This window comes from Chiloscyllium plagiosum, unplaced genomic scaffold (assembly GCF_037043375.1).
Source record: "Chiloscyllium plagiosum isolate Xiang-an unplaced genomic scaffold, Cpla_swu_hap1 HiC_scaffold_19, whole genome shotgun sequence".
NCBI lineage: Eukaryota > Metazoa > Chordata > Chondrichthyes > Orectolobiformes > Hemiscylliidae > Chiloscyllium > Chiloscyllium plagiosum.
Genome location: NW_028270157.1, coordinates 66,268,444 through 66,295,562, shown reverse-complemented (window position 1 = coordinate 66,295,562; position 27,119 = coordinate 66,268,444). Strand labels below are relative to the sequence as shown.

General features: G+C 43.2%; 1 protein-coding gene across 5 annotated transcripts in view; it reads left to right on the top strand.

The window, feature by feature from the left end:
- svopl (SVOP-like) overlaps positions 1–27,119 on the top strand; it is a 166,469-nt gene that overhangs the window by 90,870 nt on the left and 48,480 nt on the right. For 3 of the 5 annotated variants that reach the window (XM_043708975.2, XM_043708979.2, XM_043708980.2), the window contains exons 4-7: positions 3,539–3,637; positions 10,125–10,196; positions 12,596–12,720; positions 24,217–24,280. In XM_043708975.2, the coding sequence (XP_043564910.1) occupies positions 3,539–3,637; positions 10,125–10,196; positions 12,596–12,720; positions 24,217–24,280 (360 nt within the window). The remainder of the gene's footprint in view (positions 1–3,538; positions 3,638–10,124; positions 10,197–12,595; positions 12,721–24,216; positions 24,281–27,119) is intronic. The other 2 variants (XM_087997505.1, XM_087997504.1) reach the window with 2 other exon arrangements.

Genomic DNA, 27,119 nt, shown 5'->3' with positions numbered 1-27,119 from the left:
CCAGTACCAAACACAATAGTTCTTTTTCAATTGTGGAATATTTACTCTGGTGGATGTTTGGCTTCTTCGAAAAGTAACCAACTGGCAGTTCAAACCATCCTCATCTTCCTGTGGGAGTACAGCTCCAAATTCAATGTCACGAGAATCTTTCAATGGTGACTTTAAACAGTTTTGAAAAGTTTGGAGTAGTTAAAACTGGTGCACAGGTTAATATTGCTTTCAAATGGTCGAATGCCTCCTGACATGGTTCTGTCCACCGAAACTTTGTGCACTTCTTCAGCAAATCAGTTAACGGTGCCACTACACTGCTGATATTTGGAACAAACTTCCAATAGAATCCACTGAGTCCTAAGAATTGAAGCACCTCTTTCTTCAAGGTTGGTGGTAAAAATTCCTCGATGGCCTTCATCTTTGTCTTCCGTGGGGTCAACCTTCCATGACTGATGTTATGCCCCAAGAACATCACCTCTGCTTTTGCGGAGTCCATTTCATTTAAGTTTGTCACCAATTTTGCTTCTTGTAGTCATTCAAAGAGCTCTGCCAACTGTATCATGTGATCTTTCCAGGATTTACTAAAGATCACTATATTGTCCAAATAGACTGCACAGTTTGTTAACCCAGCCACAATTCTGTTCATGAGTCTTTGGAATGTGGTGGGTGCATTCTTCATTCCAAAGGGCATCACTTTAAACTGATATAGCCCATCTGGGGTTACAAATGCAGAAATTTCTTTTGCCGACTCTGATAATATGTGGTTACTGGCAGGTACCTTTAAGTCCAACTTGGTGATATAACTGGCTTGTCTTACTCTCTCAATACAGTCCTCCAATCTAGGAGTTGGATATGAGTCCGATTTTGTAATGGCATTGATCTTCCAATAATCCACTCAGAATCGTTGAGTCCCATCGGTTTGCGAACTAAGACTATCGGTGAACTCCACTCACTCTGGCTTGGTTTGATGATGTCCTCATCAAGCATGGACTCCACCTCCATCTGGACCTGTCTGGCTTTGAAAGGATTAAGCTGATAGGGGTGTTGTTTTATCAGAGCAGAATTCCCTATGTCTACTTCATGTACAATAGCATTAGTCCTCCCCATCTGGTTCTTACATATGTCCTTATACTGCAGTAACAAACCTTTCAACTGCATTCTATGCTCCTGGCCAATAAAAATGTTTTTGTACCTTAGTCTGAGTCTTTCGTACCCCTAGGTGATCTCCTACACGTCGTTCATGTGCTACCTGTAACACCACATGTCTGTATGCTAGTTTACTAACCTATCCCACTTCTTAAGGATTTCTTCATTTTTTAATCTATTTTGAGGCACATCAAAATCCACATCATCTGGATGGGATTCCTCACTCTACGAGGCAGTACATAACACCTGTTTCTCTAGTTCTTTCTCTCTAGCATAATACGGTTTCAACATGTTCACGTGACATACCCAATACCTTTTTCTCTCTGGCATCTTTACTAGATAGATCACCTGACTCAAGTTTTTGTCAATTTGATAGTGACCACTAAACCTGGCTTTGAAGGGATCTCCTATCACTGGTAACAGTACTATCACGTCATCCCCTTGGGAAAATGTCCGAGTCTCAGAACTTTTATCTGCCACCTGCTTCATTCTATATTGTGCCTTCTTTAGGTGCTGTTTAGCTAACCCACCTACTTGATTTAGTCTCTTCCTCACTTCCAATACATAATTTGAGATCTCTGACTTTGGTCCTGTCAATTTTTCTTTAATTCATTTCAAAGGACTCTCACTTCATGCCCAAGTACTAACTAGAAGGGAGTGAACTGAGTAGATTTGTTTGGGGCATCTCTAATGGCAAACAATACGAATGAGATCCCTTTATCCCAATCATTTGGGTAATCCTGTCAGTATGCTCTGAACATGTCTTCAAGGTCTGATTCCACCTTTCGAAAGCTCCCTGGGATTCAGGATGATATGCATTGGATTTAAGGTGCTGTATACCTAAGCTATCCATAACTTCCTTAAACAGTCTAGCAGTAAAATTTGACCCGTGGTCTAACTGAATCTCTCTGGGTAGCCCATAGCGTGTGAAGAAAGCTACTAACTCCTCTACCACCTTTTTTGTCTGGATACTCCGTAACGGAATTGCCTCCAGAAATCTGGTAGCCACATCCATTATGGTTAATCGGTCCTGGTTCCCACTTTTAGTTGTCAGGAAAGGACCTACACCATTAATTATAACCCATGTGAAAGGTTCTTCAAATGCAGGAATTGGCAACAAAGGTGCTGGCTTTATTACCGCGTGGTTTACCTACTATTTGGCATGTATGACATGTACAGCAAAAGTTAACCATATCCTTGTGCATTCCAGGCCAATAAAACTGTTTTTCTACCTTAGTCTGAATCTTTCATACCCCTAGGCGACCTCCTACATGTAGTTCATGTGCTACCTGTAACACCACCTGTCTGTAAGCTACCGGCAACACAATCTGGTGCACTTCAGCCCATTGCTCCTCTGCACTAACCTGCCGTGGTCTCCGTTTCTAATTACTGTTCAGCAGTTTAAATAATTAATTATTCTTTTAAGATTTCCACTGGTATTAAGTTACTCCAATTTCTTTTTCTTTTGTTGTATTTTAACTATAGTGTATGAATAAAGTGTGTTTTGCTTCAAGAATGGTAGTTTGACCAACCAAATTGCATTTGGAATACTACGCCCATCACTTGCCTTTAAAATAAAAAAAAGCTAGACCCTAGGTTATCTTATTAATACATTTTGAGGGCATTTGGTCTGGTTCATAACAATATGGGTTGAAGACATGACTTTGTAACTGAGGCACATGCTTACACTTGACAAAGTGCTTCCTCAACTGCAGACAGCCAGTCAGGAAGATGTGAACTCACCCTCTGTACAGGCCATCAGTCCTAGAGGTCCACAGCACCCCAACAACAGAAATAGGAGAACAGCAGGTACCACTACAGCAACAAGTGGCACAGAGATGTACAGCCAGTGACACTCTGCAGCATTAAGAGACAACTGTGTGCAACGTGAGTGCAGGGACTGCTGAGAATCATGAACTGCTAATGTATGATATCAATTGTGAACATCATGGCTAACTCAGAATATACATAGCAATTCACGCAAATGCTATTTGTTTGTATTTTGTATGAAAAGAGTATATTTGGGATAAAGTACATTATTGTGTGAACCTGTATCCCGGCTTGCAACCAGTTTCAATAAAGTTACAACATAGTCCAGACTTGAAAATGAGAAAAATAAAAGAAGTATTAGGCCTGAGAGCTCATAACAATGTCACTGAGCCAGTGACTACTCTGTCATAGTGGGAATACCACCTGTAATATCCTTCCAATCTCAATATTCTAACTTCCACTTGCTAGGGCTGATTGGTAAAGGGCTGGAACTCTTCATGTTCTCATACGGAAGATGGGAATCCAATTCAGAATAAAACATTAGGCGCAACAGGTAAAATTATGACGGCATGTTGAAATTTCCAAACATGATTGAGTTTTTATTTTAATGTTTGCCTGATTGTTTCTTTAGGTGGCTGAAGCCATGGAGATCATGCTATTGGCAGTCATTTCCCCAGTCATTCGTTGTGAATGGCGCCTGGAAGAATGGCAGGTTGCCATGGTTACAACTGTAAGTTTATTCCTTTGTGCACTCCAGCTCTGTTTAGGGCATTATATTTTGGTGCTGGAGCATCTTAACTCAGCTCCTGTGGTACAAGAGCAGCTTGTACTACGCCAGATTTATTGTTCAGAAAACAAATTCAATCCAAGGCTCAGCTCTGCAAACTGGGAATCAGCGCGGTTAACCTCTAGCTCCAGTTATTGAGAATAATTTAAACTTTTTATTGCCTTCAGGCTTTTAAAACTGAAGCTTGGAATTGTCTGGCTGCTCTTTTCTGACTCACTCACACTCTCTCTCCTGTTGTGGAGTTTTGCACTGCGAACCACTCTGGTTTCTCAATCAAGTTATTTTTCACCTGGGACATTATTGTTAAACTGCCTCCAAGGTCTGGGCTCTGCTCCCCAGCAGGGTATCTGTACCTGATGCAGCAATGCTTACATTTCCTCCCGTAAGACAGGAATGAAACATGGACAATGTGGTATTTAAAGATTCAATGGATATTTAGTTCAGCTCTTGCTGTATACAAAGATAGCAAACTTTTTATTAACTGGCGCCTATGGGACCAGGAGTGTACCGGCTGATCAAATATTCTGGTTAATCAAGAGGTCCACATAATCAATGTAAAAACACCCACTAAATAATAGAAATATAATTAAGGGAATATACACATCACTGTTATAATTTATTTACAGCACAAATCACTTAAATAATAATGCAACCTTGTCTTAAATAAAACCTACCGGCAAAATGCTTTCTCACTCGTATCCTTAACTGACGACTCTGACATTGTGAAGATCGCGATAATACATAAACTCCTAGTATTTGAGTTATCTCATTTTTGCCAGTTTATTGAAAGATCTGGTTCATAAGGTGCCAGTTAAAACAAGGTTTGCTGTATTACAGTCACAGGCACTCCAGTGTCTGAGCTAAATAAAGTTATCTGGGTGTAAACAGTAACTTTTAATGAACACTTTCATAAATGTGATATATTTCAAGTGGTCCCATTTAAGAAAGAGCTTGAGACCTTTATAACCTCGAGTCATTTGCTGTGATGCAGTCATGGTATCACAACCATGCTTTTTAGAGCTATGCTACATACTAATTTGTGAGACATCGTAAATCAAATGTTCATGCTTTATATTAAGTTAAAAAAAAAAGTTCTTGCATTTATATTTCATTTTTCACAACCTCAAGATGTCCCAAAGTTCTTTAGTTTTTAGCTACGTGGAATCTAGAAACTGATTTTGAACGTTCATATATAGACTATGTTCATAGACATTCTCCTCATAAAATATGCACTCCGTTAGGTTTGTTAGGTTGGCCAATGGTTTATAAATCCACGTTTCTGTGATGAGATGTTCAGTTATTCTGCTCTGATTTATAGATTTCCACCCAGCATATGCTTGACAATATCAGATGTGTAAATGCCCAATTTCTTTTCTGTCTGACTGTTTTTCTCTGTCTCTGTCTCTCTCACTCTCTCTCTTTTCTTCAAAATTTCCAGTCTTAAGCAACAGTTCCTCAATTGAGAGAGCTTTGGAAGATTATGGCCATTATTTTCACAAGCATTATTTAAACACCAGCATTAAAAGCCATCTAGTTTTGGAGACTTGTCAATCTTCAGTGTTTTACTCTTAGTTGGTTTTAATTCAGTGAGATCTAACTTTGATTCATGATTGATTTGTTTGAAACATGTGGTATCATATCCTCTTCTTCTGCTATTAAGGTGGAAAAAAAAACTCAACAAGACATTCTAATTCTATCATTCCTGTTGACCTCTTAATGTTACATTTACTAACATTTGGGAAGCAGTGCCAAAATTAAAAGACCAGTTTAATGGATGAAACAAGCAACAATCCTGAAATAGTCATACCTCACGGTATCATACCAAACAATGTCTCAGAAAACACCATCATTATTCTTGGGTATGTCCTGTCCCACCGGTGGCTGCGTTAGTGTCACAGTGATATACATTTGGAAGAGATTTCCACTGGGAATCTTCAGCATGAATCTGGATACCAAGAAGTCTCATGGCATCAGGTTAAGCAAAGAAATGGGCAAGTGATTACAAACTATTGTCCTACTTTGGCTCATGAATCAGTGCTCCTCTATTTTGAAAATCACTTGAAGGAAGGTTCAGAAAGTGGACAGGGTGCAGAATGCCCTGTGGGTGGAGGCTTTGATGCCCTTCAGTAAGAGTGGCTCGCAGCAGCACTACTGATCAAGCTGGTCAGGTCCTAAAGGACATTGCTGCTAGACTAGTTCTGTGACAGGTGCTGAAGGCACCATCAAGAAAGATAAACATACTTGACCTCATCCTCACCAATCTGCTGGCTGCATCTGTCAGTTACAGTATTGGTAAGAATGACCACTGCACAGTTATTGTGGAGATGAAGTCCTGTCTTCATGTTGAGAATACCTTCCATAACATTGTGTGGTATTATCATCGTGCTATTATCGTTGAATAGACCTTCCAACTCAAGACTGGGCATCCATTAGGTGCTGTGGTCCATCAACTGCAGCAGGATTGTACTCCAGCCCAATCTACAACCTTAGGGTCTGGCATATCCCCCAGTTAACCATTACCATCAAGCCAGGGATCAACCCAGGTTCAGTGGGCAGCACCATGCATAACTAAAAGAAAATGGTGTCAACCCTGGTGAAGCTATCAAACAGGACTACTTTCATGTCAAACAGCATAGATGGCTAAAACTCAGCTAAGCAATTCCACAACCATTGGATCAGATCTAAGCTGTGCAGTCCTGCCACATCTAGTTGGGAATTGTTGTGGACAATTAAATGACTCATTGGAGGAGGAAGTTCCACAAATATCCCCATCCTCAATGATGGGGAGCCCAACACATTAGTGCAAAAGGTAAGACTGAAGCGTTCACAACAATATTCAGCTTGAAGTGCCAAATGGAAGATCCATCTTGGCCTCCTCCAGTAGTCCTGACCATCACTGATACTAGTCTTCAGCCATTTCGACTCACATGATGTGAAGCAATGGCTAGAAATACTGTATACTTAGTCATAGAACATAGAAGAATACAGCGCAGTACAGGCCTTTCAGCCCTCGATGTTGCGCCGATCCAAGCCCACCTAACCTACACTAGCCCACTATCCTCCATATGCCTATCCAATGCCCGCTTAAATGCCCATAATGAGGGAGAGTCCACCACTGCTACTGGCAGGGCATTCCATGAACTCACGACTCGCTGAGTAAAGAACCTACCCCTAACATCTGTCCTATACCTACCACCCCTTAATTTAAAGCTATGCCCCCTCGTAATAGCTGACTCCATACGTGGAAAAAGATTCTCACTGTCGACCCTATCTAAACCCCTAATCATCTTGTACACCTCTATCAAGTCACCCCTAAACCTTCTTTTCTCCAATGAAAACAACCCCAAGTACCTCAGCCTTTCCTCATACGATCTTCCTACCATACCAGGCATCATCCTGGTAAACCTCCTCTGCACCCGTTCCAGTGCCTCCACATCCTTCCTATAGTATAGCGACCAAAACTGCACACAATACTCCAGATGCGACCGCACCAGAGTCTTATACAACTGCAACATGACCTCAGGGCTCCGGAACTCAATTCCTCTACCAATAAAAGCCAGTACGCCATATGCCTTCTTCACCGCACTATTTACCTGGGTGGCAACTTTCAAAGATCTGTGTACATGGACACCAAGATCCCTCTGCTCATCCACACTACCAAGTATCCGACCATTAGCCCAGTACCCCATCAAAAAGTGTGATGTTGGAAAAGCACAGCAGGTCAGGCAGCATTCAAGGAGCAGGAGAGTCGATGTTTTGGGCATAAGTCCTTCAACACATTTCTAATAAAGGGCTTATGCCCAAAACGTCAATTCTCCTGCTCCTCGAATGCTGCCTGACCTGCTGTGCTTTTCCAGCACTGCACTTTTTCAACCATGACTCTCTAGCATCTGCAGTCCTCACTTTCCTCATGATACTGCAAAGTCTGTAGGCCCTTGATAAAATTGCAGCAATAGTGCTGAAGACTTGTGTTCCAAAACTTCCCAACAACTAGCCAAGCTGTTCCACTGCAGGGACCACAATAGCATCTATCTGACATTGTGAAAAATTGCCCAGATCTGTCCAGTACACAAAACGAAGGTCAAATGCAACCCAGCCAAGTACCACCCCATCTGTCTACTCTCGATCATCAGGAAAGTGATAGAAGGGGTCATCAATAGTGCTATCAAGCAGCACCCGTTCAGCAATAACCTGCTCAGTGACACCCAGTTTGTGTTCCACCCGGGCCAATCACCTTCTGACCTCATTACAGCCTTGGTTCAAACATGGACTAAAGAGCTGAATTCCAGAGGGAAGGTGAGAGTGACAGCGTTTGATATTAAAGGCTGCATTCAACCAAGTGTGGCACCAAGGAACCTTAGCAAAACTGGAATGAATTGGTATCAGTGGGCAAATGCTCCCCTGGTTAGAATCATACCTGGCACATAGGATGATGGTTGCGGTTATTGGAAGCCAGTTATTTTAGCTCCAAGATACTTCTGCATGAGTTCCTCACGGTAGTGACCTAGGTTTAACTAACTTCAGCTGCTTCATCAATGACCTTCCCTCCATCATAAGATCAGATGTGGCGATGTTCACTGTGCAATGTTCAGCACTATTTGCAACTCCTCAGCTACTGAGGCAGTCCATGTTCAAGTGCAACAAGATCTGCACAATATCCAGGTTTAGGCTGACAAGTGGCAAATAGGATTCACACCACACAAATGGCAGCCAATGACCACCTCCAGTAAAAGTCAATCCAAGATTTATCCCTTGATATTCAATGGCATCCTCATCACTGAAACTCCCACTGTCAACGTTCTGATAATTACCACTAAACAGAAACAGAACTGGATTTTTTTTCTGTGGTTACAAGAGCAGGTCAGAGGAATACTGCAGTGAGTAACTCACCTCCTGACTCTCCAAAGGCTGTCCCCCACTTACAATGGACAAGTCAGAAGTGTTATGAATGTTCTCCACTTGCCTGGATGGGTGCAGCTCCAACAACACTTGAGAAGCTCCACACCATCCAGGACAAAGCAACCCACTTGATTGGAACCACACCCCCAAAACATCCACTCCCTCTATCACTGGCACTCAGTAGCAGCAGTGTGTATTATCTACAAGATGTACTGCAAAAATTTACCAAAGATCCTCAGACAGCACCTTCCAAACCTACAACCACTTCCTCTAGAAGGACAAGAGCAGCCACAATAGGAAGACCACCACTTGCAAGTTCCTCTCCAAGCCACTCACCATTCTGACTTAAAAATATATCCCATTCCTTCAGTGTCACTGGGTCAAACTCCTGGAACTCTCTTCCCTACAATACTGTGGGGTATCTTCCCAAAAATGGATTATAGGAGTTCAGGAAGACCACTCACCTCCACCTTCTCAAGGCAACTACCCTTGGGCAGCAAATGCTGACCTAGCCAGTGACACCCATGTCACATGATTGAATAAAAATCATTTTTCCAGTTATTATTGTAATTTTTGTCTGTCTTTGCCTATTTTCACATCTTTCAGTTTATTGGATTTTCCCAATTCTCTGTGTTGTCCAAGTAATAATACAATAATAAATCATTTATAGAACACTGCATCAACAACACAAGGTGCATAACAAACAATTAGACAAAAATCAACACCTATGAAACTGCTGCCTCACAGCGCTAGTGACCCGGGTTTGATTCCAGCCTTGGGCAACTGTCTGTGTGGAGTTTGCACATTCTCCCCTTGTCCGCGTGGGTTTCCTCCCACGATGTACAGGTTAGGTGGATTGACCATGGTAAATTGCCCATTGTGTTCAGGGAAGTGTAGGTTAGGGGCATTAGTCAGGGGTAAATGTAGGGTAGGGGAATGGATCTGTGTAGGTTACTCTTTGGAGGGTCGGTGTGGACTTGTTGGGCCAAATGGCCTGTTTCCACATTGTAGTGATTCTATGTTTCTAATTTTCTTGTAAGAGTGGGACAGATGAATTATTCACTGGAGTCATGATATGTCTCCAAGAAAATATAACAGGGGAGGTTATCTCAAAGCATTGAATTTCATTGCCAACTGTGCTACTCAATTCTTAATCGAGCTGATGTTGTAGATTTTAACCTGCCAGGGTTCTGCAATCAACTAAAATGAGATCCCTCTTTTAGTTTTATGTTATAGTCTCATCTCTTTTGTCAGCTACAGCTGCTGATTTGTTAAGAGTTTCAGAGTAGTTTAATATGCTATGGTTGGATGAGTATGATCAACTGTCAAAGGATAAATGTGATGATTGCTTTCTGAAAGGACATTTTTGATCTTTGAAATAGGAAGTTGAGGGGTTAGTGGGGTGGACATGACCAAAATGCACTCTGATGGGGGCTCTCTCTTCTTTGAGAAGTTGTAATAAGTCAGTATGACCTGAATGAAATTAAGGCCAAGCTCTGCCTAATTTGTGCCTTTAATAAAATGGTTTCAGATGGTGTTTCTGGGCTTCATGTCATGCAGTTGGATTTGGGGTTACCTGGCCGACAGGTATGGACGTTGGAAGGTGAGTAAAAAATGATTCCTTAAACAAGTTTAAAAAGTTAACGTAACAGAATGACGTTGCATCCAGGTGGTATAAAAGCTGAAAGGAACACTGGGTCATGTGAGATGACTAAAATCTTCGTTGTAATTTTCAGCTGTGTCTCCATAGGTAAAAACAAAGTAGAGATATGAAGAAGTTTAGGGAAGGAGTTCTAGAGTTTCGAGCCTAAGTAGCTGAAGAGTTAGCCTACAGCCATGCCAGTAGAAGTATGATTGAAACTGGTGGTGTTCAAGAGACCGGAATTAGAGATGTGCACATTTCTTGGAGGGTTAAAGGGCTGTAGAAAGTTCCAGAGATGGTGAGGGGCCAGATGATGGAGGGATTTGAAAACAAGGATAGGGATTTTAAAATTGAGGTTTTGTTTAACCAGAGGCCAGTTTGGGTTAGAAAGCAATGTGATGATGGGTAAATGGCATTGAGTGAAAAGTAGGGTAGCAGAGTATTGGATGTCCTCAAGGTTGCCAAGGGTAGAATGTGCGATGCAAGAATAGTCAAGTCAGTAGGTGCCAAAGGTATGAACGAGGCTTTCAGCAGCAAGAGAGATGAGGTAGCAGCAGAGATGGGTAATGTTATAGCATTGGGAATGGGTTATCTTAGTGATGGTGTGAGCATGCAGTTGGAAGCTCATCTTGGAGTCATGTCTACCATTGAGGTGGCGGACAGTCTAGTTCAACCTTGCACCAATGACAAGGAGAGGGTGGTTAGGGACTGGAGATTATGGCAGGGGCATAAAGGCATTGGCTTCAGACTTCCCAATATTTAATTGGAGAAAATTTCTGCTCATCCATTACTGCATATCAGATAAACAACATGATTATTAAAGACACTGGAGGAGCAGAGAGAGAAGCTTGAAACACATTTTCTCATAAGGTGCACCAAAATTTATCTTTGTGCTTTGTGAATTCTTTAATTTTTGAATGTCGCAAATGCCAAATAGAATACTGGTGTCTGAATTTCATATTCTCCTTACTTTACTGGCTAGTAATTAGTTACTCACTTCCAGAAAAGTTTTGTGGGCTGATGGAACTCATTTTGTTTTTGTGAAATCAACAGGAAGTTGAGACCATAACTGATTACATTTCACACACACTACTTAATTTTCTCGTGAACCTCATTACCTTATTATTAGCTTCCTCACCTTGTTCAATAAAATTGATATAAATGAAATATTGCAGATGCGGGACTACTGAAATGCAATGAAAAGTGCTGGAGAAGCTTTGGCAGCACCTGCAGGGAAAGTAACACAATAAATGTTTCAAGTGGGCTGAAGGAAATGATCTGTTTGCTTTTATGACAAGAGAGTTGAAATGTAAAAACAAGAAGACTGTGTTACAATTGCATAGAGATTGTGTACAGTCTTGGTCTCATTACCCAGTATGGGATTTATTTGCTTCAAGGTGCAATGTTTGAAGGGGTGACGGGTGGTTGTTGGTGAATGGTGTGAATCTTTGGAATTCTTTACCTTGTTGAGTATACGCAAGGGAGAGGTTGATGCATTCTTGAGTACTGAGGGGATTAATGGATTCGAGAAGGTGGAGTTGTGGTAGAAGGTCAGTGTTAATCTTGTTGAATGATAAGCAATCACAAATACCCAAATCTCATCCCCTGCTTTTATATCTTGTACTTCATCATTTGTGAAACAAAGAGAGGTTAGGACTTGTGGGTGAAATGAATGCAGATATCATTTCAGTTTGCAGGTGGAGGTTAATTATTCATTGAATTTTTAGAGAATGGTAGCTAACTAGTTTATTACTGCAGTGTTGATAATGTATTCTACGCACAAAGCTTTTCTGTGTATATGGGTGAGGTAACCATTCTACTAGGGTAACCATTCTGTAGACCTAGACTAGTCATCTAGAGAATGCAAGTTCATAGATCTATAGCAGTTTCACAGTTTGAGTTCAGTCAACAAATAACTTTTTTTTGATGAGAGAGAACTGCCTATAAAGTTATCGAATTGTTGTAAAGACTCAATTGAATCCCTAGGGTCCTTCAGGTGAAAACAATCTGCTGTCCTTCCCCGGTCTGGCCTACATATTTCTTTCATTTTCCCCTTCCTTGTTATAGAAAAACAAATGTCATAAATGTTTTGAAATCTGCTCTCTTGCTTTTCTCCAAATATTTTTGGCAAACATCCAAGAATCCAAAACTTTAATAATGTGTTACCAAGCGTATCCTGGAATGTACACGCAGACTGTAACACCTGCTTTCAGGTAAATGCATGTTAGCTTTGGGCAAAAAAGATACAAAGCTTTTTTTTTTAATATTTATGGGCAAGGTACCCAATGTGAGTAACACTCCAGGTTTTGGGAAATTAGTCAATATGGAATCTGTGTTTCTGACTTTGCCTTCTGTTCCAGATTCTTCTGCTTGTCACTGTCTGGAGTTCCTATTACTCAGGCTTGACTTCATTTGCACACACCTATGGCTGGTTTGTCTTCCTCCGTTCCATGGTTGGATGTGGAGTGGCTGGTCATTCACAAGGGTAAGAAACGTGTTGTTGTCATAGAATATAGAATGTACAAAATAGGAGCAGGAGTAGGCCATTCGGCCCTTCCAGCTTGCTCTGCCATTCAAACTAGATTAGATTAGATTACTTACAGTGTAGAAATAGGCCCTTCGGCCCAACAAGTCTACACTGATCCTCCGAAGAGCAACCCACCCAGACCCATTCCCCTACATTTACCCCTTCACCTAACACTACAGGCAATTTAGCATGGCCAATTCACCTAACCTGCACATTTTTGGACTGTGGGAGGAAACCGGAGCACCCGGAGGAAACCCAAGCAGACACGGGGAGAATGTGCAAACTCCACACAGACAGTCACCTGAGGCGGGAATTGAACCCGGGTCTCTGGCGCTGTGAGGCAACAGTGCTAACCACTGTGCCACCGTGCTGATCATCCAACTCCATACCTTGTTTCTAATTTCTCCCCATCTCCTATCATCCCTTTAGCGCTAGGAGTTATATCTAACTCCTTCTTGAAAACATCGAACGTTTGGCCTCAACCACTCACAGAATTACAACAGGCTCACCACACCCAGCACGGTGGCACAGTGGTTAGCACTGCTGCCTCAGAGCGCCAGAGACCTGGGTTCAATTCCTGCCTCAGGCGACTGACTGTGTGGAGTTTGCACATTCTCCCCGTGTCTGCGTGGGTTTCCTCCGGGTGCTCCGGTTTCCTCCCACAGTCCAAAGATGTGCAGGTCAGGTGAATTGGCCATGCTAAATTGCCCGTAGTGTTAGGGGCAGGGGTAAATGTAGGGGAATGGATCTGGGTGGGTTGCGCTTCAGCGGGTCGGTGTGGACTTGTTGGGCTGAAGGGCCTGTTTCCACACTGTAAGTAATCTAATCTAATCTAATCTAATCCCTGGATGATGAAATCTCTCACTTCAGTCCAAAACATCCTACCCTGTATCTTCAAACTATGACCCCTGGAAACATCCACTCAGCATTTAGTCTGTCTGGGCATATTAGAATTTAATGGGTCACTATGAAATTTCTTAACCACTCCCCCGCCCCCCTCCCCACCCCCACCCCCACCTTCCAACCCCCAACCTAATTTTTCTAAATTCCAGTGAATATAGTCCTACCAGATCCAGTCTTTCTTCATATATCAGTCTTGCCATCCAAGGAATCAGACATTGTACTTCCTCAATAATCAGAACATCTTTCCTCAGATAGGGAGACCAGAACTGCACACAATGCTCCACAACCCTGTATAATTGTGTAAGGCATCCCTGCTCCAGTACTTGGATCCTTTTGCAATGAAGACTAATGTATCATTTGCCTTCTTTACAGCCTGCTGTGCCTGAATGCTTATCTTCAGTGACTGGTGTATGCAGACACCCAGCTTTTGTTGCACATTCCCCTCCCTCAATTTATAACCACTCAGATAATAAGCTGCCTTCCTGTTTCTTGCCGCTAATTTGGATAGCCTCACATTTATCGCCATTGTACTTCATCTACCATGCATTTACCCACTCACTCAACTTGTCCACACAACTTGTGAACTTGTTCTTCTCTGTCTCTGTATCAAAATTCTGGAAATTGTTCATTAGGGTTTGGCAGGTATTGCTGGTCATCCAGCATTTATTATCTATCATAAATGCATTGAGTCAACCACGTTGCTGTGGGATTACCAATACTGCCATCCCTCAATTGATGCATCAATCATCCAACTTTTCCTCACCCTGACCATTTGTAGTGTTACCTTTTCCAACTTCCTATTGTTCTTCAGCCTTAGCTGGACATTACATGGTTCAGTGTTTCCAGTGAGTTATTTGTTGGATTATCTAAAATTCTTGTTAGATCCAAAACAGCATCATCAAAAGCAAGTGTTCTTGGATGAAAAGGGCAGGATAAATCAAGGATTTGATTTGCCATCTGCAGTGTTTGCTATTGTGTACAATGCTCTTCCAGTATTTACTACAGGCGCAATGTTTCAGAAGCATAGTTGAATATACAAAACTGCAGGTAATCAGTTAATAGCAGTATTTCTTTCTCTATGTATTAGAAATGTCAAGTGATACGTGGCTAGTGCAGGAAAATGGCTTTGAGGTTGAAGATCAGCCATGATCTAGTTGAATGGCAGAGAGGTCCCAGGGACCAAATGGCCTATTCCTACTTCCTGTGTTCCTTGGTTTTTCCTCTGAGTCAGAAGGCTGAGGGCTCATGGTCTGCAGAGGGAGTGTGGACATCTCAGCTGGCACGTCAGAGTAGTACACAGTGAGTACATCTTCTAAATGAGATGTTTATTTGAGGTCCTATCTGCTCTCTAGGAGTGGATAGGAAAGCTCTCTGACACTATTTTGAGGAAGAGTAGAGGGCGATTACATCTGATATTCTGATTCATAATTGCACACCAGTGATCATCATAAAACAGGTTATTTGGTCATTATCGCATTGCTGTTTGTGCTGTTTTATCCAACATTTCAGCACTTCAAAACTAAAGGAATTCCTGATTAAAGATTCTGACCTGAAACATTGACTCCCTTTCTCCTTTGATGCTGCTTGACCTGTTGTGCTTTTTCCAATTCAATTCTTTATCCACCCTGTGAAGCACTTTGAGACATTTGTGAAAAAGTGTGCAATAAATTTAAATCTTTTTCTCTCAAACTGTACTCAATGTTTAGAAAGACTATCCACTTCACAATCATAGAGGATTAGATGGGTTTCACAACACTAAGGCAAGAATAGACAGCTATTATATCAAAGCAAAATACTGTTGATGCTGGAAATGTGGAGCAGGCCCAGCAGAAACTGTGGAGAGAGAAACAATGTTCTGGGAAGGGATTTAAATTTCAGCTGGGACTAGTATTGAAGAAATTGGAAATAAAAATTGAGTTGCCTTCATATAATCACAGATTGTTAATGTGCAGGCGATAGTCATTTGGTTAATTCTGTCTTTACCAGCTCTCTGAATGACCATGATGACTTAACGCCTTTTTTCTGCCTTTATCCCAACAACCTGTAAATTGTTTCTATGCCTCAACGGAACCTGTCTCCACCGCATTCCCAGGCGGTGCTTTCCATATCCTAACTACTTGCTGAGTGAAAACATTGTCTCACTTCTCATTTGCTTCTTTTGTAAATTACTTTCAATCTATACCCATTTCATTCTTGATCATTTTACAAGTGGGAACAGTTTCTCCCCATCCATTACCGTTCAGACCCACCGTAATTTTGAAGCCTTCTATTTCCTCTCATTGCTGTCTTCTCTCCAACTTATACTCATAATTGAATTTTTCATCTTTGGAACCATTCCTGGAAACCTTTTCCTGCATTCAATCCAACATGCTTGCTGAAATGTGACATCCAGAACTGTATACAATGCACCAGCTGAGGCCTAACTCTGTGCCCCTGTGAATAAAGCCTCGGATATTACAGTATATGCTTTATTAATTGCTCTCTCTGCCTATCCTACCACCTTCACTGACTTAATGCACATGCATACTCTTTAGAATAGTATCCTTGTTGCACTATTATCTCACACTTCTTCACATTAAACTTTATCTGTCACCTATTCCCCCACTCCACCTACGTGTCTCTGTCCTCCTCAAAGTTGACAATTATTCCACATTTTATATCATTCACAAAATTGGAAATTGTCCCCCCCCCCCCCCCCCCCCCCGTCCATCCCACACCATGATCACTCATTAATATATGTCAGGACAAGCAAGAGTCCCAAGGTCCAACCCTCGGGGAGCTCTGCAGTAAATCTTTCTCCAGCCTCAAAAACTATCCACAAAGCATCTGCACCCTATTCCTCAGTCAGCTTTGTATCCACACTGCTCCTGTGCCTTTTATTACCTGAGCTCTGACTCTGCTCACACGTTTGTGGTGTGACACTGTATCAAACACTTTTTGGCAAACTATGCACACTGCAACACCAGCTTTGCCCTCATTAACCCTCTCTGTTATCTCTTCAAAACATTCCAGCCATTTAGATAGATTTAACTAACCTGTATTATTCCATGCGACAATTAATTCTAAAACAAATTATTGTTTCTAGAAGTTTCCCTGACACTACTGAATTACTGAAGTTCTCCTGACACACATCTTAAACAAGGGCATAATTTCTCAGTTGATGTCAGCATCCTGAGTCTAACAAAACTGAAAAACTATGGTCCGTGTGTCCGCAATTTCCTCCTCCCTCCCTTCGGTCTCTAGATTCATCTCATTTGGATCCAGTGCTCTGTCAACTTTAAGTATTGACAGCTTACTGAATATTTTCTTCTTCACAATTTAGTGACTAAATGTCCTCCTTTATCACCATGGCTTGGGCAACATCAACTTCCTTGGGAAAGACAAAAGAAAATTAGTCATTTATTACATCATCCATATACCTTGCCTCTATGTGTAACTCTGCTTTTCTTATCTCTTACCGTTCCCACTCCTTCACCATTTATGTGCCTCCAGTAGAGTTTAGGATTCTTCTTAATGTTTGCATGCCTTCTGATGAGGTGATGGAAATGTGTTGCTGGAGAAGCGCAGCAGGTCAGGCAGCATTCTAGGGAACAGGAGAATCGACGTTTCGGGCATTAGCCCTTCTTCAGGAATGAGGAAAGTTTGTCCAGCAGGCTAAGATAAAAGATAGAGAGGAGGGACTTGGAGGAGGGGCGTCGGAAATGTGATAGGTGGAAAAAGGTCAAGGTGAGGGTGATAGGACAGATTGGGGTGGGGGCGGAGAGGTCGGGAAGAAGATTGCAGGTTAGGGAGGCGGTGCTGAATTTGATGGATTTGACTGAGACAGGCTGGGGGGAGGGGAAATGACGAAACTGGTGAAATCCGAGTTCATCCCTTGTGGTTGGAGGGTTCCTAGCGGGAAGATGAGGCGTTCTTCCTCCAACCGTCGTTTCGCTGTGGTCTGACGATGGAGGAGTCCAAAGACCTGCATATCCTTGGTGGAGTGGGAGGGGGAATTGAAATGTTGAGCTACAGGGTGGTTGGGTTGGTTGGTCCGGGTGTCCCAGAGGTGTTCTCTGAAACGCTCCGCAAGTAGGCGGCCTGTCTCCCCAATATAGAGGAGGCCACATCGGGTACAGAGGATGCAATAGATGATATGTGTGGAGGTACAGGTGAATCTGTGGCGGATATGGAAGTTTCCTTTGGGGCCTTGGAGGGAGGTGAGAGGGGAGGTGTGGGCGCAAGTCTTGCACCTCCTGCGGTTGCAGGGGAAGGTGCCGGGAGTGGAGGTTGGGTTGGTGGGGGGTGTGGATCTGACGAGGGAGTCACGGAGGGAGTGGTCTTTACGGAATGCTGATAGGGGAGGGGAGGGAAATATATCCTTGGTGGTGGGGTCCGTTTGGAGGTGACGGAAATGACGGCGGATGATGCGCTGTACATGGAGGTTAGTGGGGTGGTAGGTGAGGACCAGTGGGGTTCTGTCCTGGTGGCGGTTGGAGTGGCGGGGTTCAAGGGCGGAGGATCGGGAAGTGGAAGAGATGCGGTGGAAGGCATCGTCGATCACGTCGGGGGGGAAATTGCGGTCCTTGAAGAAGGAGGCCATCTGGGATGTGCGTTTTTGGAACTGGTCCTCCTGGGAGCAGATGCGGCGGAGTCGAAGGAATTGGGAGAATGGGATGGCGTTTTTGCAGGGGGCCGGATGGGAGGAGGTGTAGTCCAGGTAGCTGTGGGAGTCGGTCGGTTTGTAATAGGCTGTGGGAGTCGGTCGGTTTGTAGTAGGCTGTGGGAGTCGGTCGGTGTTCCATTCGACTTTGGATCAATTCTCTTTAGGGTCGTTGAGTCTGGAGGGAGTTTGGCATAGTTCAGGGAACTTTGAGGCCTGCTAAAGGAATATGGTAGTGTGTTTCTTAAATCTGGATGCCTCCAACTTAAATATATATTTAAAAAATTTTGATGACTCAAAATGCCAAAAAGCTGCCTCTTGGCAGCTGTAATAGCCTGGAGCTGTGCATCTGCTGTGGATGTTGTTAACATGTTGCATGCATCGTGACATCAGCACCAGCGCACGAGCAGGTTGCCCCATCTTTACTTCATGAGGCTTGGTTTGTAGAAGTGGTGATCAATGTGCCATCTCTGTCTCGGCCTTATTCAGCACTCCCAAGGAAAACTAATGTGCCCTATCCTCACTACAGCAGATAATTTTATGGCTCATGAGTGGAGCATGCTCATTGAGAGTGTGACTGGCACATGTTCAATGTGGTGCCATGGATGCAGTATTTTTGACACTGCAATTCATGAGTGAAGGTCAAATATAACAGGGCAGTGGAGGAGGCTTCATATAATAGGGTCCTCAGACCCTGACTAAGAAACTATTGGCCTCGATTTAACCTGGAATGAGGAAGCTCCTTTTGTTTTTTATCAATCAGATTAAAGTTTGCACATTCATGCCCCTTGCACTACCTAGAGGAGGTGATACAATTCATGACCGCTGAAGGGACACACTTCACATTCAAATTTAGAGTAGCCTGTCACTCATATTGGCAATATGTGATGAATGTTAATCATTTGCACAATTTCAAAGTTGCAAACACCAGCTTGAGTGCTATTTTAGGCAGAAACAGTTGCATTTATTCACCAGCACCTCACCTATGGCTTCCTATCTTGTTGGACAATGTCTTGCGTCATCTTGCTCAACTCTAGGTTAACTCTGGTGTGATTGAGAAGAGATGGAAATGTGTTGCTGGAAAAGCACAGCAGGTCAGGCAGCATCTAGGGAACAGGAGAATCGACGTTTCGGGCATTAGCCCTTCTTCAGGATTGAGAAGGCCTATTCTAGAGCATGGTAGCCTCTGCTGCACTTTTTAATTTACTCCATTGTGGGAAGTGAATGCTGTTAACTAGGAAAGCACTTATTGCCGAATGCCGATTACCCAAAGTGAGTTAACCACATTGTGGTGGGTCTGGAGTCACATGTACATCAGTCTAGGTAAGGTCGGCAAATTTCCTTTCCCAATTACGTTAATGAACCAAATGGGTTTTTACATCAATTGGAAGGAGGCAGTGGTAATGTTGCTAAGCTAGTAATGCAGAATCCCCAGGTTAATGTTCTGGGGACATGTGTTGGAATCCCACCGTGACAGACAGTGAAATTTGAATTCATTTAAAAAATAATGGAAGAACAAAAAAGACTAGCCTAATGGTGACCATGCAACCAGTGAATTGCAAGAAGTTGTCTTTTAGTCATTCTAAGAGTTACATTGTGAGCACAGGGTTCAGTTTGGATAAGGTCTCCAATGGTTCTTTAGATGTTAAAGACCTCAGCTGTTGCATCCTCCAACATTTACTGTGATGTGCTCTCAGTTTGTGACCCTGAAGCTAGTTGTGGTGGGAGAGTTCTCTGTGTTGTTGGGGAGGGGGTGAGAGTGAAGATGTGCTGGTGTATCCCTGAATCTTCTCTGTCACCACCCTTAGAGACGGAGAGCTGCTTTGCTGCAGTTGATGCTCTTTCTGAATGTGAAGACCTGCAGTGAAGAACACAACTAATTTAGGTCAAATCACAGTCCAGCTTTGCTTGTGCATCCTTCTTGACATTGGGTTGGTCAGTGTGTGGTTTTAACACTCTGCCCTCGCTCTCTGTACTGGAGAGTCCACTCTGCTCCCTGACCAGATTGAGCAGCTCTCCCGCTGCAGGGGTGAACATGTAGACTTGAGACACTGCCACCTGTCTTTCAAAAGGCTTCAGTACCAATTCAATGGCCACCTAATGCCTTTATGAGCGTGCTGTCTCATGGCAACTCCCTGATAACTCCCAACAGACACGCTCTGTGCTAAAACTGGTACAACTTTCACAGCATGGACGGGGTGTCACACACACACACGCATGCATGCAGACACACACTCCATCTCATGTTCCATCTGGTACTGGAGCCATTAAGACAAAGCATGACCTGTCCAAACCACACACTTTCATTGCTTCATGCCTTCATGCAGGCCAAATTACATCAAGTACAGCTTGCTATTAACTCTGCCTGCAGGTCTCAGGAGATCAATGGTCCTTTTATGACATTGGACCCAGTTTTGTTTGTAACCCCTCGGCTGAAGCTATCTGCCCACTTGGTCAGGCAGGAGGGCCTGTTGCTGTCATGACTGAGGGTGTTAGCAACTCCAAGGATCCAAAGCTGACATCTAAAGCTTCTGTGGAACTCTGCCCATGGATTCTGCTGCAACTCAGTTATTCGCTTTGTTACCTCTGGGTCAAGAGGAGCACGCCCTGACACTCCAGCTCAAGCAGGGAGCGCTGCCCCGTCTGAAGCATTGCCTTTTCCGACAAAATGTTAAACCGCTGCCTGAATTGGGGGTCTATAAAAACTTAATAACATTCTTTCGGAGCGCAGAGGAGCTTTTCTGGGTTTCCAGGCGAATATTTATTCCTTGGTAAACATCACAAAAGCAGATAATCTGGTCAGTGCTACATTGCTACTTGTGGGAGTTTCCTGTGGGCAAATTCACTGCCATGTCTCCTACATCACAGCAGCAACCACATTTTAAAAAAAACACTCCATTGGTCGATGAGTGTTTGGAGACATCTTGAGATCATGAAAGATACTGTATAAATATAATTTGGAGATGCCGGTGTTACACTGGGGTGTACAAAGTTAAAAATCACACAACACCAGGTTATAGTCCAACAGGTTTAATTGGAAGCACTAGCTTTCGGAGCGACGCTCCTTCATCAGGTGATCCACTATCACCTGATGAAGGAGCGTCGCTCCGAAAGCTAGTGTGCTTCCAATTAAACCTGTTGGATTATAATCTGGTGTTGTGTGTGATTTTTAACTGTATAAATATAATCTATCTCAGACATAATAACTGACGACTTGTTATGGCCCAAATACCTTTTACTTGTAAGTAAAACCATATAATCCAATAAATGGGGTGGGAGTATAGTTTGGATGCAGTCGTTTAAATAAAGTTAGTTATGATGCATGCAGTTTTGTTTATTTTAGTTGCTGCTTTGGATACCTTCGCTCTGCGCTCACACTGCACTGCCAACAGAACCAGAAATTATGCACCCATGGTAGCTGCCTGTCCTTTGCTTTATTCTCCAGTCTCCTCACCTCCCAGTTCTCCACACACTTCCCCCAGCCCCTGCACTCCTGTCCCCTTGTTGAGCCCTCACTGTCCCTTGCTGACCTTGGGGTACGAATGATGCAACTCCCCCTGCAGCCAAACTTTATCGTTCCTACAATTTCACCACTGACAGCACTTTGTTTTAAAAATGGACTCCAGCATTCTCAGTCCTCACTTCCTCCTTCATGGATCAGTTGCCTGAATGCCTTTTGCAATGCAGTTTATCACAATGAACAAATTCCCCTACAACTTATTACAAAGTTCCTGCTGGGATGCATTGACATTACAGACGCAGCAACTGTATGTGTAGTGAGAGCGCCCCCTGCAGTTGCTTTGGCAACAAACATACCCTGCTTCAATACTGACCTGAGCATTCATGTTATATGGGTGAGTACGGGACTGATAGTGCTAGCTGAATTGGTCACAGTGCCAGGGTCATGCTGCAGGAGTGTGGTCTGAACTTCTATTCTTCAGTTGATCATTGGAAACACAGGACAGAATCTTACAGGAGTCTCAGCCATGCAGCACAATCAAAAGTGAAGTTCAGCACGGCACTTTTCTTTCTATTCTTTTACAAGGAGGAGGAACTGTTATTGGAACTGAACATCACCACGGCCTACATAGGCGGCATGGAGAGGAGCAGGGTGGGCAACATGAAGGTATAATGTTGGGGTTCAGGGGGCAGTTGGGGGTGAAATTCAATGTGGAGGCGCTGCACAAGTGGGGGATGGGTGACAATGGGCTGCTGGGGTACAGCTGAGGGAAAAGGGGACATGGAAATGGGCAGTGGGGAGTGGGGGCTATATCATGCTGGTATGATGTGCTGCACCCGTTTGGAGCAGTCAACGAGGCAGTGTGTTAGATGCTGAGGAGCTAGGGGAACAGGAACGGGAGGAGGCATCTGAGGAGAAGGATGAGGATGCTGAGCTGGTGTATTGACAGAGCTCAGCTGCATCAGGCCTGACAAGGGAGGCAGACCTGCACTGACACCCAGTTCCAGCAGGTGGCACCTGGATGCAGCAGAGTACCACGGACTGTCAAGGACAAGCTGTCAGCATTTGGTGGGGGCAAGATGGAGCCATATTTCCTTTCGTTGGCTCTTAGTGAAAGCACGTGTTTGAATTGTCCCATTGCTTCTCTGCCGGTGATATTCATTCCCTAACTGGACAATGACAAGCTGCAGGTGACCATTGGGCTTTGGGAACAGAGTAGGAGAGTCTTAGTGAGGGTGTTCCGATAATTTATAGCTATGGACAGGTAAAGCATGTGGCCTGGTGGTTGAGCAATGACCAGGATGAGAGAGTGTCAGCCATGCCTGCTATGTGCCATGGACAATGTGCCTTTGTAGCTACAGTGCCATTATGTTGCTGCTGAGGACCAAACCCACATTGCCAACACCTGTCCACTTGCACAGTAACCTTTCAACCATGGTGCAGTCGCGAGGAATCCCACTACACTCACTATGTTTTTTCTGCATGGATCTCTGCGGTGTCAACATGAACCATTTGGGTTGCTGCGTAGCATAAAGAGAACGTTGGATGCTGGTCTTTTGGCAGATATCCCCCATGAATGGCAACTTATTGTGGAAACTCCATTCAGTATGATAGGGCTAGAGTTAAATGTGAGGGACACCATGGAGCTGGGGTAGGTAGTTAATGAAACGAGTTTGGGAAGATGCAGCAAGTAACTTTGCTGGGCCTTGCAGCGAGAATCCCTGTAACAAACGCAACACAATTTGCACTGAGCCAAAAGGGTGTAAGAATCAGCTCACAATTTATCATTTTTTTAATTGATTAGATTTGTACCATCGGCCATGATGTCAGATAAAAGTGCCATGCCAATCCACCATCCAAGTTGGTGGAAGTTATACTACATTAGTACATCTGGAATGCCAAGCTCCTTTCCATGATGGTGACCATGACAACTATTGCCGAAAGTGGTAAAACCCACCTGGTTCACTAATGTCCCCTCGGGAAGGGAATCTGTCATCCTTACCTGATCTGACCAATATGTGACACCAGACCCACAGCAATGTGATTGACTCTTAACCGCCCTCTGAAAGGGTCTAGTTTAAGGGCAACTAGGGATGGAAAACAAATGCAGGCAACATCTGGATCCCATGAAACAACAAAGAAAGAAAATTATATTTTACAGGTGATTCAATATTTTCACACTCAAGAGAACTTGTTCAATTCTTCATGTTTGGATAAGGACTTTCATTAACTGTGTTAGTTGTTCCTGATGAAGTGTAGATTGTATGTTGTTGAATAGGGATTATGTTGTTCTCTGTTGTCTCTGTGTTACTTATATTTGACTCTGTTCTGTTGTTCCTGGTGTATCATCAACCTACACAGTTACAAGGGACTGAATCACCTCCTTCTGTGCTGCAACATTCTATGATGGTTTGAAATAGTGACATCAATTTTATTTCCTTCTGTGCAGATTTATTATCATGACTGAGTTCATGCCGTCCAAATATCGAGGTCGTATTTTGCCTCTGGGACAGGTGAGAAAGTGTGAGCGCTCGGAAAAGCTAAGGAAGTGGTCAGACTTCAACCGTTGATGCCTTGGTACAGGAGAGGTTTTGTTTCTCAGCCTAAAGTTGAATGATAGCCTAAATGGTCACTTGTGTCTCTTGTCTGAAGTGATACTTTCTTCAATCCTTCAAAAAGGAAATGGTTAAATTAGGCCTGTGGGTGATCAAAAGGGAGATTTAATGGGCAGCTAATCTTGTGTAAGTTCCACACAAATACTCAAAAACCAGATTAACCCCAATGCCCAGTTCTGATCAAGGGCAGCAGGTCAGGCAGCATCCAAGGAGCAGGAGAATCGACATTTCGGGCATGAGCCCTTATTCCTGAAGAAGGGCTCATGCCCGAAACATCGATTCTCCTGCTCCATGGATGCTGCCTGACCTGCTGCGCTTTTCCAGCAACACATTTTCAACTCTGATCTCCAGCATCTGCAGTCCTCACTTTCTCCCAGTTCTGATCAAGACCGCCTCACGAATGGATCAATGAGCTCGATATATGGTGTGGGTAGAGATGAGGTGGACATTGAGATCAGGTGGGTAGTTACTATATGGAGTGGTCAGTGTGGGATCTGGTGGATTGTCATGGCAGACCAACTGTTAACCTGTGATCAGCAAGTTGCCAGGCGGAGGCAGGTGTCATAGTTGGTAACCTGCCGATCTGGACGTGAGATTTGCACAAGGGCTGAGGCTTAAAAAAAACAGTGCCTTTCACATTTCAATCCCTAAGGAGCAGCACCATGGACACAGAGATACAGCATCAATTGTGTGTGAGGTGATGTGCGTGGTCATGAAAGCTGCAAACAACAGGAGGGAAAAGAAGACTCCTGTGAAAGCACCACTTTGATTTATCCATTGGTTTCTTTAATTATGACTGGCAGCGGCCACTTATAAGTCTGGAGTGTCAATCAATTGATGATGAAGTTATGCATGGGGCACCTCGCTTACCCACTCCATCATCACTCGTAAAACTCACCTATTGCCCATTTCCACATTGGTGCTCCAAATGAAGCAACCTTCCCTGCTTAGAATCTAACAGCAGCCATCCTTCAGGAGGTCAATAGTAAGCTTCTTATGAAGATCCCTATCATTCGCAAGGTAGGCTTTGAACTCCCACACTGAGAGTGGTCCTTACAAAACAGCTTCATGACAAGGCGGGACCTATGTGTTACCACTGCTGGACCCTCAGTAAAAGCCGTTAAGCACATGCAGAGGGACGTAAGCAATGCTGCATGTTCCCAAGGACTATCTTGCCCCCTGTCCCACCCAAACAAAAGTGGTAAAAATTTCACTTCAAACTCAGCAAATGAGGCTGATATTGCTTAGCACCGGGAATTTGTATTCACTAAATAAATAAAACTGGTGAGCAGCAGTGGGACAAAATGTAATCATTTAATAACCACTTCTCGTTTGTTATAGAGTTATTTTTTTAATAACCTGCTTAGAGATGTTATGATACACCATTAGAGCAGCTGGGACTTCAACTTGGGTCCCCTGTGCTACGAGAGCCCCAAACAAATTATGAGGAACCTAGAGCTGTCATATTGGCCAGAACAGGGAATTAATCCTCCCACCCTGAGGCCTGATACACATGAAGCCTCCTCCTGTTTCTGATCGAGGGTCTGGTCACCAGGGTTCAGATTTGCCCAAAATGAACAAGTAGTACAGATTTCAATATTGTAGTAAGTCAGTGTAATGACACAACATTTAATTTTATTTTGATTATTAGTCCTTTCTTTCAGTACAAACAGGGTACAAGTGAGTCAAAAATTGCCCCCATAGAACTGTAGTGGTTTACAACATAGAAAAAGACCCCTTGGAACTATAATATCTGTGCTGTGTTAATATACGTCTAAAGCACGACCCTAAGGATGGGCTGAGGACAATACTGTTAGTAGAAGAGGATGATTGGAATGAGTTGTTTGCTTATTGTTTGTGGTTTACTTTAGCCTTTACATTATCTTTACTGAAACAGCAAGGAAATTCAGAATTTCAATGAATCATCAACACATTTGTCTTAAACAGAATCATGTCAAGAGGTAGCCTTTTATCTATTTTCCTTGTGGACCTGTTTTTCTCTCCTCATCTTTTTAATGTTCTTCACAAACTGGCTGGTGTATATCATTCTTCTAAATCTTGAGCATTTTTCACCATGAACAACTTCTGTTGTTCTCAATATCTGTGTTGGATTGGTGTTATTTTAAAATGTTATGCTTTAGCACAGTATTCTAACCTTTTCTCTGTGCAATGTTACATAACCTGTCCATTCGACTCTTATATTCTATCCTCCTCTCTGTGTATTTTATACACCCTGTACACTACTTTTACCAGTAGTTATAACTTTCTCTCTCTTTTTGTTTTACTCAATCTGATTGAAGGGTTATTTAGCCTCTTTCTCCATGCCAGATGCCGAAGCTTCAATCAAAATGTTAACTCTACTTCCACACTCTCCACAATCTGCCTGACTATCACGTGATGTGACTCACCGGACACGTGACATAGTGAGCCTGGTTTGTATTGAGGCAGATTCCCAGAAGTTTATTAACAACTAATTATTCACAACAATACAACACCTCAGATTACTGTGCACACATGTTATAGCTACCCCTAATCAACCTCCCAGATATGTCATGCCACACCTCCAAGGCAGGTGAGACTTAAACCTGGACCTTTTGGCTCAAAGGCAGGGACACTACCATTGGGTTATATGGTTACTTAAGTATTAATTATGTTTTATACATAGAACTCCATTCCAAAAGGAGTCACTGGTCTCAATATGTTGACTGTTTTCTCTCCACAGATGCTGCCAGCTCTG